The 13669-nt window shown below is 37.8% G+C and overlaps 1 protein-coding gene across 1 annotated transcript; it reads right to left on the bottom strand.

Annotated features, from left to right (window-relative positions):
• Positions 1 to 3146: 3146 nt before the first annotated feature.
• GCG (glucagon) lies at positions 3147 to 8889 on the bottom strand. The gene is made up of 4 exons (XM_047082429.1): positions 8798 to 8889; positions 6672 to 6833; positions 4655 to 4792; positions 3147 to 3294 (listed from the first exon to the last, which is right to left on the bottom strand). The coding sequence occupies exons 1-4, from the start codon at positions 8887 to 8889 to the stop codon at positions 3147 to 3149; spliced, it is 540 nt and encodes a 179-aa protein (XP_046938385.1).
• Between the last annotated feature and the right edge of the window lie 4780 nt (positions 8890 to 13669).

The following is a 13669-nucleotide window of genomic DNA, read 5'->3' as shown; positions in this document are numbered from 1 at the left end:
GTTTCTTAGCACTTTATAGTTTGTGGGTATGTATGTTTTTATGTTAATAAAGCCATTGTTTAACAGGAAAAAAAAACATGTAAAATCACCAATTAACAAAGGGAAGCAGAAACAGAGGAAGAAAACAATTGGACTATAAAACAGCCAGAAAACAATGAATAAGATGGCACTCCATATCAATAATTACTCTAGGAGCGCCTGGGTGGATCAGTTGGTGAAGCGTCTGACTTTGGCTCAGGTCATAATCTCACAGTTTGTGAGTTCGAGTCCCATGTCAGGCTCTGTGCTGACAGCTCAGAGCTTGGAGCCTGCTTCAGATTCTGTGTCTCCCTCTCTCTCTGTCCCTCTCTTGCTCGTGCTCTCTCTCTCTCTCTCTCAAAATTAAATGAACATTAAAAAAAAATTACTCTAAATGTGAATTGATTGAATTCACCAATCAAAAGGCCTGGAGTAGTTGAATGGATTAAAAACCATGACCTAACTATATGTTGCCTATAAAAGATTCACCTTAGCTTTAAGGACACACATAGGCTCAAACTGACGGGATGGAAAAAGATATTCCATACAAGTGGAATCCAAAAGAAAGTAGGGGTGGCTATATTTACATCCGACAAAATAGACTTTAAGCCAAAGCAGTAACAGAAAAGAGAAGGTCATTATATGTTGATAAAGGGGTCAATTCATCAAAAAGATATAACAGTCATAAATATAGACACACCCTACATAAGAGCACCTAAATATATTAAGCAAATACTAACATATCTAAAGGCAGAAATAGGATAACAATATAATCATAGTCGTAGTAGGGGACTGTAGGGGACTGTAATACCCAAGTTTCAACAATGGACAGATTATCCAAACCAATAACCAACTAGGAAATGTTGAACTTGAACCATATATTAGACTAAATTAACCTAACAGACATTTCTAGAACATTCCACCCAACAGCAGCAGCATACACATTATTCTCAAGTGCATATAGAGTACTTTCCAGAATAGGAAAGGCCATATGACAGCCCACAAAGCTGGTCTCACCAAATTTAAGAAGATAGCAATCATACCAACTACCAACTGTCTTTTCTTACCGCAGTGGTATGAAACTAGAAATCAACAAAGGAGACCTGAGAAGTTTCTAGGCACACATTCATGAACAACCAATAGATCAAAGAAGAAATCCAAAAGGAAATTAAAAAAAAATATTGAAACAAATGAAAATGGAAACATAGCACACCAAAATACAGAGGATGTTGCAAAAGCAGGGGGAAGTTTAAAGTGATAAATGTGTATATTGAGAAAATCAAAAGATCTCAAACAACCTAACTTTACATCTCAAGATCTAGAAAAACAAGAACAATTAAGCCCAAAGTTAGCAGAAGGTAGGAAATAAAAAAGATCACAGTGGAAATAAATGAAATATAGACCAGAAAAACAATAGCTTTTTTTTTTTAAATAAACAAAATTGACTATGAGCATGTGACTCTTCAGGAGACAGCTGATACTTAGCTCCAGATGAGATTTGTTTTGCAGGTTAATATTGCTTGATGATTTAATTTTTATTTATTTAAAAAAATTTTTTAATGTTTTTATTTATTTTGAAGGAGAGAGAGAGACAGCATGAGCGGGGGAGGAGCAGAGAGAGAGGGAGACCCAGAATTCTAAGCAGGCTCCAGGCTCTAAGCTGTCAGCACAGAGCCTGATGCGGAGCCCGATGCGGAGCCAGAACTCACGGAAAGCGAGATCATGACCTGAGCCAAAGCCAGACGCTCAACCAACTGAACCACCCAGGCGCCCCAACTGATGATTTAATTTTTAAAGATAAGCCAGAAATCAATACGTTTATATATTTTTTCAGGGTTGCCCACAAAGCACGGTGCAGCCATTCAGATCGTGAAGCCATGTCTGGGCACCAGATTTGGCTCATGGGCTATGAGCTTAGGAAGAAGGGGTGTTTGGAAGGAGTGGGGTCATGAAGAAGAGAGAAGGCAGACAATGGTAAAGAAGCTTGAAAATTTTATTTATCTACCATTTATATATCGAAAGCAGAGCATTTTTATGACAAATGTTTCAAGAAGGAATTTCTCTTTCCAGTTTCACCACTGTGGCTACTAGTCCTTCCCTTATCTTATCATTACAATGCAGATATGTTGTGATTGAAATAATTTATATGTACAAATTACATCACAGAAAAGTAATTTCATTGCTAAATGTAAGCAGGTTAGGGTACTTCATCCAAAATAAGAAAAGGAGAGAATTCTGCACTTCCACATTTTAAAGCTGGTATTTTAACAACTCTTTGACCACGGTTCATTCCATTTACAATCTTTGGTCACACAATATTAAAAGAAAAGTTATTTATTGGCATGCAAAGCAATATGGCTTCAGGATACATCTCTTAAATTTACAGAACTTAAAATTTCAAATATTCCATGTGGCTGGCAGGTGATGTGAAGTGATCTTGAACAGTGACATACTTACTTCCTAGAAATTAAAAAAAAAAAAAGGTAGTGATTTAACAATAGCTATGACACTTAGATGACACTTAGTAGTTAAGTTATCCAGGAAATATTTCAGTGATTTACTTTGATAAAATTTGTTCATCAATCTTTTCATCTTATAAATCCCTTAGTCTTTTCAACTCTTCAAACATTTGCAGAGACGACTTATCCTAAAGTTCCCCATGATGAAATATAAAGTTTATGAAAAATTATAAAAAGCAATTATAACCTATGAAAATAAGTGGTTAAGTTTTGGTGTTTAAACTTTTACTACTATGCTTATTACAGTAAGGACATAATACCATGTATACTGGTGTTTTCCTATGTGCTAAAATGTCACCATAAATAGCAATTTTTAATGTGACATTAATATGCAAATGCCTTAACATCTGCATGTTTCATTCATATCTGTGTTCCTAATGCCTTATCCCTTATTGACACTCAGGAAATGCTTTTTGCAATAGAGGGGTAAATGAATAAATCTTACTGATGAAAAGTGAATATAATAATGTTTTCTTAAAGGATTCATAATTTCGATTATATACCAAGAGACTAAATAAAGACCCTCTTCCCCACACCGGGAACCACCTGTAGCCTGTATGACAATAGTTATGAAAGTTTTGATGGTTTTCAGAATTAACTAAAATGGTGTCACCTCTCAGTAATTTTGGTCTGAAGCAGCCAGTTTATAAAGTCCCTGGTGGCAAGATTGTCAAGAACTGTGTTCATCTCATCGGAGAAAGAGCCGTCGGCGTGTCTGCGGCGTAATTCTTCAACAATGGTGACTTCTTCTGGGAAACTGAAGGAATAAGGGCCAAATGAGTGGTTAAAGGTTTTAAGTGCTTATTGACTGCTTATCCCTGGTAGCATGTGTGAGGGTCACTGAGAAAACAGTAAGTTTCTATTTCCCGGGGGGGGGGGGGGGGGGGAGGGGCCTGCTATGAAAAGCCTCACAGAAACCTGCATGTGGGCAAGGGAATGATTTAGGTAGGAAAGAGCAGAGTTGGGAACTGAAACCAGACCTAAGGAGTAGCTTCATGCCCTTCTCAATATTCCAGGCTGCTTTGAATATTTTAGTGTATTGGCAGCACAGATGTTATTACTGAGACTAATTCGTCTATAAATCAGAAAAACGTATGATGTCTCGTAAAACTAGTGATTGTCTGAACAGCCTGGCAAAGTACAGGATTAGCCGATTAAAGTTTAGTCCATATAACATTTCCTCTTTGAATGGTTTGCTCTAGCAGGAATTTTTGCAGTACATTAAAACACTACAAAATATCCTCAAGTGTAAGTGACTATTTTACCAATTAGTTTCATCGGTTTGATCATGTTTTAAGTCAGTAACAATACTAGTTTCCTTTTGCCTTAAGCTCTCTTTAAGGCTCAGTGAACTTGTTTTAAATCTCACTTAAGAAAAAAAAAGAGTTGAACATGAATTTCCTGCCTCTCATATTTCAAATGTCAATCAAAATGATCAGGAGAAAATGAGATGGTTCAGGAATCTGTTTGGTTGTGGTAAGTTCCAAGAAAGTCCCAAAAGGCTCTAGCTTCATTTTCAACTTTGACAATTTGGTGATTGTCTATATGACAGCCCTATTAAAAAAATGGGCATATTGTTAAATCTATGACTGTTCCCACGTATCTGTGCTTTGAGGGTCATTTCATTACACATCTTAAATTGTCTTCCTTTTAGTCTTCATCACATTTTTACCTGAATCCTGACACACACACACATATATATGATCCCATGTGTAAATATTTACAGTCGGACTTTCTGTTTTCAGCATTGTGTCTCCTTTTTCCTTAAACCTAGTTTTCCCAAGACAGTTCTCGTTTAAGCCGGTTGTCTTCGTACAGTTATCAAAAAAGCATTCTACTTGTTATCAAGAGTGTTCTGGATTGACAAATGAATGCCCTAATTACAATGCCACTCTAATAGAGAATAATAATTAATTACAAATATTATTAATCCTTGCTATCAAAAGTAAAACAGACTAGACTTTTGTAGACTGTCTCCCACCAATATGAGTTATTTCCTCACTTTGTGAGACTATACTAATTGCTTCTGTAATCCAGATCCATATATAGATAACTGTAGTCTAAGTTTTCAGCATCATGCAAAAAAAAAAATGTTAAATAAGAATGTACAGACTTACTCTCGCCTTCCCCGGCCTTTCACCAGCCAAGCAATGAATTCCTTGGCAGCTTGGCCTTCCAAATAAGAACTTACATCACTGGTAAAGGTCCCTTCAGCATGTCTCTCAAATTCATCATGACGTTTGGCAATGTTATTCCTGAACGAAATGTGAAAGTTAAGTTGAAGATCTGTCTCTTTAGCAATATGGTTCTCACCTTTAAACAGTGCAGCCTGGGGTTCAGGATCCTATGTAGAAGGGGCTGAGGGAGATTTGGGAGATGAGGGTAGCCAGGGGATCATCCTGAAGCTACATCAATTACCTGGAGTGAAGGATGATGGGACAGGACTAGTAACAATGAAAGTGGGCTAAAGCCCCTCCACTCTATCGGCTCACTCATTTTCGGCTCCCCTGCTTGTCTGTGCCATTGATTATTAAAGCTGCATTCACTTCAGTCTCAATATAAGTGGGTTCCGCACCGTGCTGTGCTACTTGCAGGTAAGGCGGCTGTTTGTTATTAGTCCACATGGGGTCAGAGTTAATGCAATGCTTCTAGGGAAAGCCAAGGGCCATCTCAAAATCCAGCAAAAGGACCACAGGATAATGGACTAAAGGAAACGTGTGATGGGCCAGCAACGAGGAAAGTGAAGAAGAGGGCTCCATTTCACCCTCAAGCATGTGCAGAGTGCTCTGTGTAGGTGGGTGACGAGCCACCCTCAGTTTCCCTGATGTGTGTTACCCCAGAAGGTTTATCTGAAACACACAACAGAAACTGCCTAAGAAAATAATTGTCTCACATTAGTTTACCAAGTTGTGGCATTCTTTTTCTAGAAATGAGGACAGCTGTTTCCATTTTTTTTTCAAATTTCTGATTTTCCACATTTTACCAAAGGCCTCATCTCTAGTCCTTGGCAGGAACTTTTCCCAGTGTCTCTTCTGGCCATGACCATCATTTCTGTAGCTGTAAATTTCACTTAAGAACTTTTGGTCAATCGCTCTGTCTCTCCTGTTTCTCCTGTTGGCTTGTGTCTACTCTCTTGCTCTCCCTTCCTCTCTCCCTTCTCTTTTCTTTTTTTTTAAATGTTTATTTCTTTTTATTTTTAAGAGAGAGAGAGCATGAGCAAGGAAGGGGCACAGAGAGAGGGAGAGAGAGAATCCCAAGCAGGCTCTGTGCTGTCAGCAAAGAGCCCAGTGTGGGGCTGGATCTCATGAACAATGAGATCATGACCCGAGCTGGACGCTTAAGCGACTGAGCCACCCAGGCACACCTCTATTCTATCCAGACAAATCTATGCCCTTTCCTGATTTTTAGATTCCTTTAGCTACTTTGTATGCATAACTCCCTTCCCCTTGTGGGCCATCCTCCAAAGAAATTGTGAAATTCCACCATCTCTGTGAAACCCTTGCAGATGATTTCCTCCAGTAGCCTAGATGTAGCAAAAAAACCAACACTGTCAAAGAAAATCCAACATTAAAATGTATGCCTTACGATAGGCTTGTGTTCTTATTTGCCTTCTTCTCTCTTTATGCTGTGCAGCTAGGCTGTAATTTTAAATGTGTATCTTGGATTGTATTCTACAAGAAAAAGACTGCATCTGTTTCCATTCCTTACCATGATTAACTTGGCTAGAGGATACTTTGAATGTGATCACAATCATGAGTTTGAACCCTACAAGGGAATGGTGAATTCGCTGTATCTTTTGGTCAGAAATTAGATTCCTAATCTTGCAGGTTCACAAAAGTCAACTTCTGATTTTAAAGGAAAATGGCCCAAGAGGGTAAATATTGCTAAGACCACAGGTGGGAATATAAAGTCTAAGTCCCACTGGAGGGTAGATAAGGGAACTGAAGGGGTGAGAGGGTGGGACGTTCAAGGAATAATACAAAGGACAGTATCACCAACCTTGAAAATCACCGAAATTGGAAGAACCTATGTGTACTAACTGATGAACATGATGAAAAAAAAAACAGGAGAAATTTTAGACATACTTATGTAATATATTTGTGTGCAAATTTTGGACTAGGTTCAGACTCTTACTTGTTCCTCTTGGTGTTCATCAACCACTGCACGAAATCCTGCGCACGCCTGGAATCCAGATACTTGCTGTAGTCACTGGTGAATGTGCCCTGAGAATGGCGTTTGTCCTCAATCATCTGATCCGGATCATTGAGCGGGTCTGTCTGAGGAGCTGGGAATGATCTGTAAAGAACAGTGATGGGTACAACTAAATCTCTCCCCAAGAGTAGAATCACTTCAATAGTACCTCTCTACAAAATACTGCACCGTATGACGCTGGAAGGCAGGTGCCTTGAGTATTTCAGTGAGTAGTTCAGAGACACCTTGGCTTGCCATGGGAATTCCACAGTTGTATTGGAATTGAATACACTCTGATTCTGAATTCTAGTAATAGATTTTTTCACCTGGCTTCTTTTTTCTGAAATGGGATTAAATAAATCTTTTTTCACTTAATTCATCTACTCATGATTGTGCTAATAATGACAGAAGAGATCAATGACTTGAATATTTTAAAAGTAAAAAATTCGGGGCGCCTGGGTGGCGCAGTCGGTTAAGCGTCCGACTTCAGCCAGGTCACGATCTCGCGGTCCGTGACTTCGAGCCCCGCGTCGGGCTCTGGGCTGATGGCTCAGAGCCTGGAGCCTGTTTCCGACTCTGTGTCTCCCTCTCTCTCTGCCCCTCCCCCGTTCATGCTCTGTCTCTCTCTGTCCCAAAAATAAATAAACGTTAAAAGTAAAAAATTCCACATCATTTGCTGGGCAGCAGATATGTTCCTAATTTTGTTTTGCATATATTCATATAAAAAAGTTTAGTTACCTGGGTATATGATAGCTAATGCTGGAAGAAAGACAAACATTCAAAGAAAGACAAAAGAGGTGCATAGGTGGCTCAGTTGATGAAGCATCAAACTCTTGATTTCAGCTCAGGTCATGATCTCATGGTTCATGGGTTTGAACCCCACATAGGGCTCTGCACTGACAGGGTAGAACCTGCTTGAGATGCTCTCTCTGCCCCTCCCCCTCTCATTCTCTCTCTCTCTCTCTCTCTCTCTCTCTCTCTCTCAAATAGATTAAAAACATTAAAAAAAAAAAAGAAAGACAAGAAAAAGTGCACTTGGTAATTTGAAACTGTATAGTGGATAGTCCGCATGCTAGAAATCAACAGTTCATTGGCATGGTAAATATGGGGAAATATTCAATGTGATTAATACTCAGAAATAGAAATGAGATACTATTTTTACCTGTCAAATTAGTGAAGATTAAATACTGGGGAGGATAGTGTGAGAGAAGTATTTCTATACTGCTGATGGGAATGTGTATGTGTGTGACTTTTCTGGGAAGCAAGTTGGCAAGATAATATAAAAAAATTAGACTCATTCAAAACCCTTTGACATAGTAATTCTACTACTAGAAATCTATCCTCAGAAAATAGTAAGAAATCTAGGGGGAAAATGTTATTTGTAGTATTCTTTGTGGGAAAATTTGAAGAATTCTTAAGTGTTCAATAAAGGAGGAATAGCTAAATAAATATTGTACATTTATGAGATGGAATAGAATGCAAGCATTAAAGGTCCTACATATAATAGGTATTTTTAATGATATAAGAAAAAACTAGCAACATAATGCTAAGAGGAAAAAAAACATCGTATCTGGAATACGTTTATACACCATACATGTAAGATACAGGAAAATAATATACCAAATTTCAAAATTATTAACAGTTTTCTCTGAATAATGAAGTTTGAGCACTGAAAACAAAATTGCATGTTTTTAAAATAGTTTCTATTATGAACACATATGACTTTTATAGCTAACAACTAGCCATTATTTTTAAAAAGGACACAAAGTTGGTATGAATCATTAAAATAATCTATTCTACAGTATGTAATGAATGTACAGATAGGATCAACTGAAGATTCAAAAGAGCTATAATTTACTGTGTAATAAATTTTCAACATTGCCCACCCCTTTGGGTATGAAACAGCACATACTCTGATCTACACTGCAGAAAAGCCTGTATCACAATGATACCTTGAACATTTGGAAAATGTGCAGAGTATTTTACTGAGACCTATTCACAAACCATAGTTTTAACAGGCTGTATTCTAACCATAATATCATGTTAGTTAAAGTCTAGAGATTTAATACCTGGATTTCTCCTCTGTGTCTTGAAGGGAACGTTGCCAGCTGCCTTGTACCAGCATTACAAACAATCCGGCCACAAAGTAAATGCTTTTCATTTTTGCTGCCTGTGGGAACACAGAGTCAGGGAGGGGGGTGTGCGGGTGGGGGGAGACAGGCAACCACATTTAAACCTGTCCAATTAGATTAGTTCAATTTTGACTTAGTAAATATTACAAATAGAAAGTATAAGCTAGTCATCAACTTTACTCTGATTATATTTCCTGCTTCATTTCAGATAGTAGATTATATTTTTCCCCAGATTTTGGGGGCGACAAAAAAGGATACAAAAGATATGTTCCACCCAATTAAAAAAAAAAGCTATGTACCACCAACTAAGCTCTTTCATTAGTGTAGGACACTTGTGTTAATGATCAGAAGGCTCATTTCCAGACTTGAAATTAAAAATGTCCATGATAAACATTTAAAATATCTACTGTAGATGATATGCTACATATGGTTAGCCTGAATGGCACTTTATCCATAATGCCACCCCCTTCACTATCAGTCTGGCTTTCAATTAATAGTCCTTCACTTCCAAGCATTTACATTATACTGCATTTCAACCATCTTAAAGCAGCCTCAGGCTACAACTTGGCATACCAGCTGTCGGTTCAGATGTATTATTCATTTATATTTTAAATAGTGTAACTTGGTCTAGACTTTGTAATTATAAAGCGGCCAACAGATTTGAGGTATTTTAGGGTGCTTTGACCTGTTCTAAATTAAAGGGAAAAATCATTTTAAAGACAAGCAATTTGCAACAAAAACTAATGCTTCTGGCAACTTGAACAATCACAACCAAGAAACTAAGAGATCACTGTCATAAAGAAAATTAATGCTTGCTTCTGAAGTCTTGGAAGTCCCCAGGTTGTTTTATAATTGGACTTTGTCCAGGATACGTCATTCACCGCTACTGACACCCTAGGCTTGGTTGTGGGATACACCTGGTTGCTTGTCTTCGTATCTCAAGCAGATGCCCTGTGAAGCCATTGGATGCCAAGGACCTGATGATGCAGTGTGGACGGGATGGGGATCAATATGAATGTGAGCAGCATGACCCCACAGGGCACGCTTCTCTGTTTACCGAATGGAACCTTTGAGTCCAGTATTGGTCATGGACTTCTCTCTGCTACCTTTAAGACTGACCGTGTTTACTTTGAGAAGTGGGGATTTCAATCCATGTTTGATTATGCTTATCCGTAAATGATTTGAATGAGTACTTTTGGCAAATGGCATTTGGTTTGAAATAAGGATTTTATAAATATTAACATTTTAAACTATCAATCTTTTCTTGAACATCCTAACCATATTTACTATCTGTCTTTGGCACTAAAACACGCAGACTGTAGTACCTGCAGTGGTATTTTTTTTTCTTTGAAATACTGTCTTTTTAGATTAAGTGGTCAATTAGACAAAGTAACACATTAGGAATTACAGGTTCACCCTTCTTCATTCATCAGTATTAAGTTCCTCATCTGGCATTTCGCTCTGGGTCAGTTCATCTAGTTGGCAAACTTAGGAAACTTTGTCACCTACGCAAGTTGTGTCTTATGATTATAATTCTCAATTGTAAATTCATACTTTGGGGAATTTTAAAAAAAAATTATGGTGGCAAGCATTTCTTTTTAGGATTGCCCCACTGTTAAAAGTCAATGTAGTCCTAGGGGCGCCAGGGTGGCTCAGGTGGTTAAGTGTCTGACTCTTGATCTCAGCTCGTGTCATGATCTCAGGGTTCATGAGTTTCAGCCCTGCATTTAGGCTCTGTGCTGACAGTGAGGAACCTGCTTGGGAATTCTCTCTCTCTCTCCCTCTCTCTGCCCCTCCCCTGCTCATGTGTGCTCTCTCTCTCTCTCAGGATAAATAAATAAACATTAAAAAATATTTTTAAAAAGCCGGTTTAGTCCTAAATAATTCCTTCTACGCAAAGATCCAAAAAATTTTATGATATTTTCTGGTATGTTTTACAGAGGCAGATTTAGAACAGGTGGGATTTTGCCACTGTGGGAACTGAAAGAGAAGCAACTGTAGGGAAGTGAGTATCTTCAGTCCTCTACAGTCAACAAAATGAGTTCTACTGAAAAAGGAACTGATTTTTAAGATGTCAGTTATTCATTTAGTGGAAGCCTATGGAATTGTGAACATTTGAAGAATCAGATTAATTGTTTGAATGCCACTACTGAGAAAGAAAATATTTACGTTATTTTAGCTCCACCTCCTGCTCAATAAGAGAAGAATTTTAATTACCCCCCTTTAGGCCGTCTAAGGAGAGAATCTGCAGTTTTTTTTAAAGAACCACATATTGCCATTCAAATTTAAAGGAAAATATGGTAACGATAGTATTCTCTGTGTAGGAAGCCTTTTAGAAAGACTAACCTTAGACCTAGATAAGGTGACATTATATCATATCCCTAAATATATTGGTGTTGTAAGCCAAATAAGTCCTTTTCAAACCGGTTGGCTCATTTCCTCTGCTAAGTCCTTCGTGCACATGGCAAAAACACACCCCTTGATCACTTTCTCCTTTGAGGATCTTTGTAAAATTGTTCTTTGTCCTTAAGAAGTTAAATGGGTACTTTAGAACATCTTGTTTTTTTCTGAAGAGACTTACTAAATTTCCTTTCAGGATGTGGACATTTTAGATATATTATTTATTATTATTGGTCTTCAGTCCCTGGGAGGTAATTATTCATCAGTGGTTTTACTCAGTTCCATCCAAAGACTTCTTAATAACTGACTACATTTTTTTCTGCACCAAATATGCTATGTCTCATTTACAGTGAACTGATTTCACGGACGTTGATTTTTTGATAGACTTATCAGAAATTTGAATATTTGAAGGATGATGTTGACTCTGTTCTTTTGGAAAGCCATAAGTTTTCATTGGTAAGGAGCAATTGCTGTTATAGCTTCTCTAATGGACACATTTCTGCTGAATTTAAAAGGCGCCTTCTGTTCAAAGTAGTATATACATTTATCAAACCCTAGCAAAATATTTATTTTTCAAAATGTTAACCATTTACTTTTAAAATGCAGTCCTCATAACTGTTAAATCTTACAAGGGCATTGATTTGAATCTTTGTTTTTCTTTCTATTTTATATCTTTAAATTGAATTATTTATCCAATTCGTTTTTCAGCTTCATTATGTTGAAATAAATATATGTAAATGCGTTTTATATCACTTTTTCATCTCGATTCCGCCCCCTGTATTATGATTAATAAAGTATAAGATGAAAGAACAGCACTTAATTCATAATACTTTGCCCCATAAAAATACTTAACTGTACCCCAAACAAGATTTACAATCTTGCAATCACTCCCGATTCGTCTTACCTTCTGACACTTGACTGGAACAGAGCAGGTGGAGAGAGAGCGAGCCCTCTTTTCGGAACTTTGGATGTGTGTGTCCTGAGCCCTGTACTTCTGCAGCACAGTGCACTGTATTTATATACTCTCAGCGTTGTTTAGACTCACAGATATTACGCTGACAGTATAAATTTCTCATCTGTAAATAATGAGTTTTTGTTACAAACGATTTCACTCGCCTACTCACTTTGCTCATCTGCATTCTAAGCTTATATTGGGTGGGACCTCGGAGACCAGGAAACTTTTTATTTACTCTCTTGCTTTTTTTTTGTTGTTGGGAATGGAAAGGGCAGTTTGGAAATTCACCCTTCACCCTCAGTCAGGCATGAAAATCACTTAAGTACTCTAAAGTGAATTTTGATGCTGAAGACAAAAAACCCGTGAAATTACATAGACTATGGCTAACCTCACTTTGAGCAGGGCCTCATTTGGGGGTCTTACAAGTCCTCCCGTTTGTTGTTTCATTATGATGCATTCATCTGAATGCAATAATCAGTGCATTCTATCATCTACCCAAGTAATAAATCATTTGCTCAACACATACTTAATCAGAATTTTCTCATCCCCACCCTACGAAATTTATTTGTACTATTTTCTAGAGGAATTTTTTTAAAATATCGATTAAGACCTAATGTGTCCTGTTGTGGAAAATTGGATTCAGGCAGAAAGGATACAGCAAAATGAGGATTAAACATCCAAGATAGGTAATGATAATAAGACAGGAACTAGTATTTCTTTTTTCTTCTAATGGATATATAAAGACTAACTGTTGATGAGAGACCCGGACACTAATTCACAAAAGAGAAAATGTGAGGAAAACTGTTGAGATGAGATGCATATTGTCACATTTCCTGAGCTTTGTGACCCACCACTTAGGACTTTAAAGATATACAGGATTTAGCAGACACAAGTCTGGTCACTTTAGAGAAAGAGAGAAATGTGAAGTGACCTGGACAGGTGGCATGAGAACAGTGTCAGTGTAATTAGATTTTAGTCTGGCTGCTATCAACAAGCTGTGTGACTGTGGTCAAGTCACATCCTTTCTTTGTGCCTCAGCTTCCTCATTTGTAAAATGAGAGGGTTGGTTAAATGACTGTTGTGAAATAAAAATGTGATTCCATATGACAAAATCATTGCACCATTTCCTAGCTAGATTCCAATATTTGAACACCATCAAGTGCATGCCAAAGCTAATGACTTTTACGGAAGTAAATCGTGGAAGCAGCTGGAGAAACATTCCCAGGGAACTTAAACTGTTTGATCACGGTTTGGACCCACTATTTGATGTAAAGCCAGTTAAAGGCCACAGAGATCAGTTCTATGTGAAATTGGGAGACCTCAGGAAAGGGGTTTGTACTGGTGATTACCGATGGTATAAAGCCCTGCTAACCAAAGTGTGGTCCAAAAACCAGCATCACCTAGGAGCGAGCTGGCTAGAAATGCAGACTCTCAGGCCCAAGTCCAGACTTACC

This window comes from Lynx rufus, unplaced genomic scaffold (genome assembly GCF_022079265.1).
Source record: "Lynx rufus isolate CCGP_SWC_20201006 ecotype Redwood Valley unplaced genomic scaffold, mLynRuf1.p SCAF_2, whole genome shotgun sequence".
Taxonomy (NCBI): domain Eukaryota; kingdom Metazoa; phylum Chordata; class Mammalia; order Carnivora; family Felidae; genus Lynx; species Lynx rufus.
The sequence above is the reverse complement of the archived record's forward strand: the minus strand, read 5'-3'. Positions and strand labels throughout refer to the sequence as shown.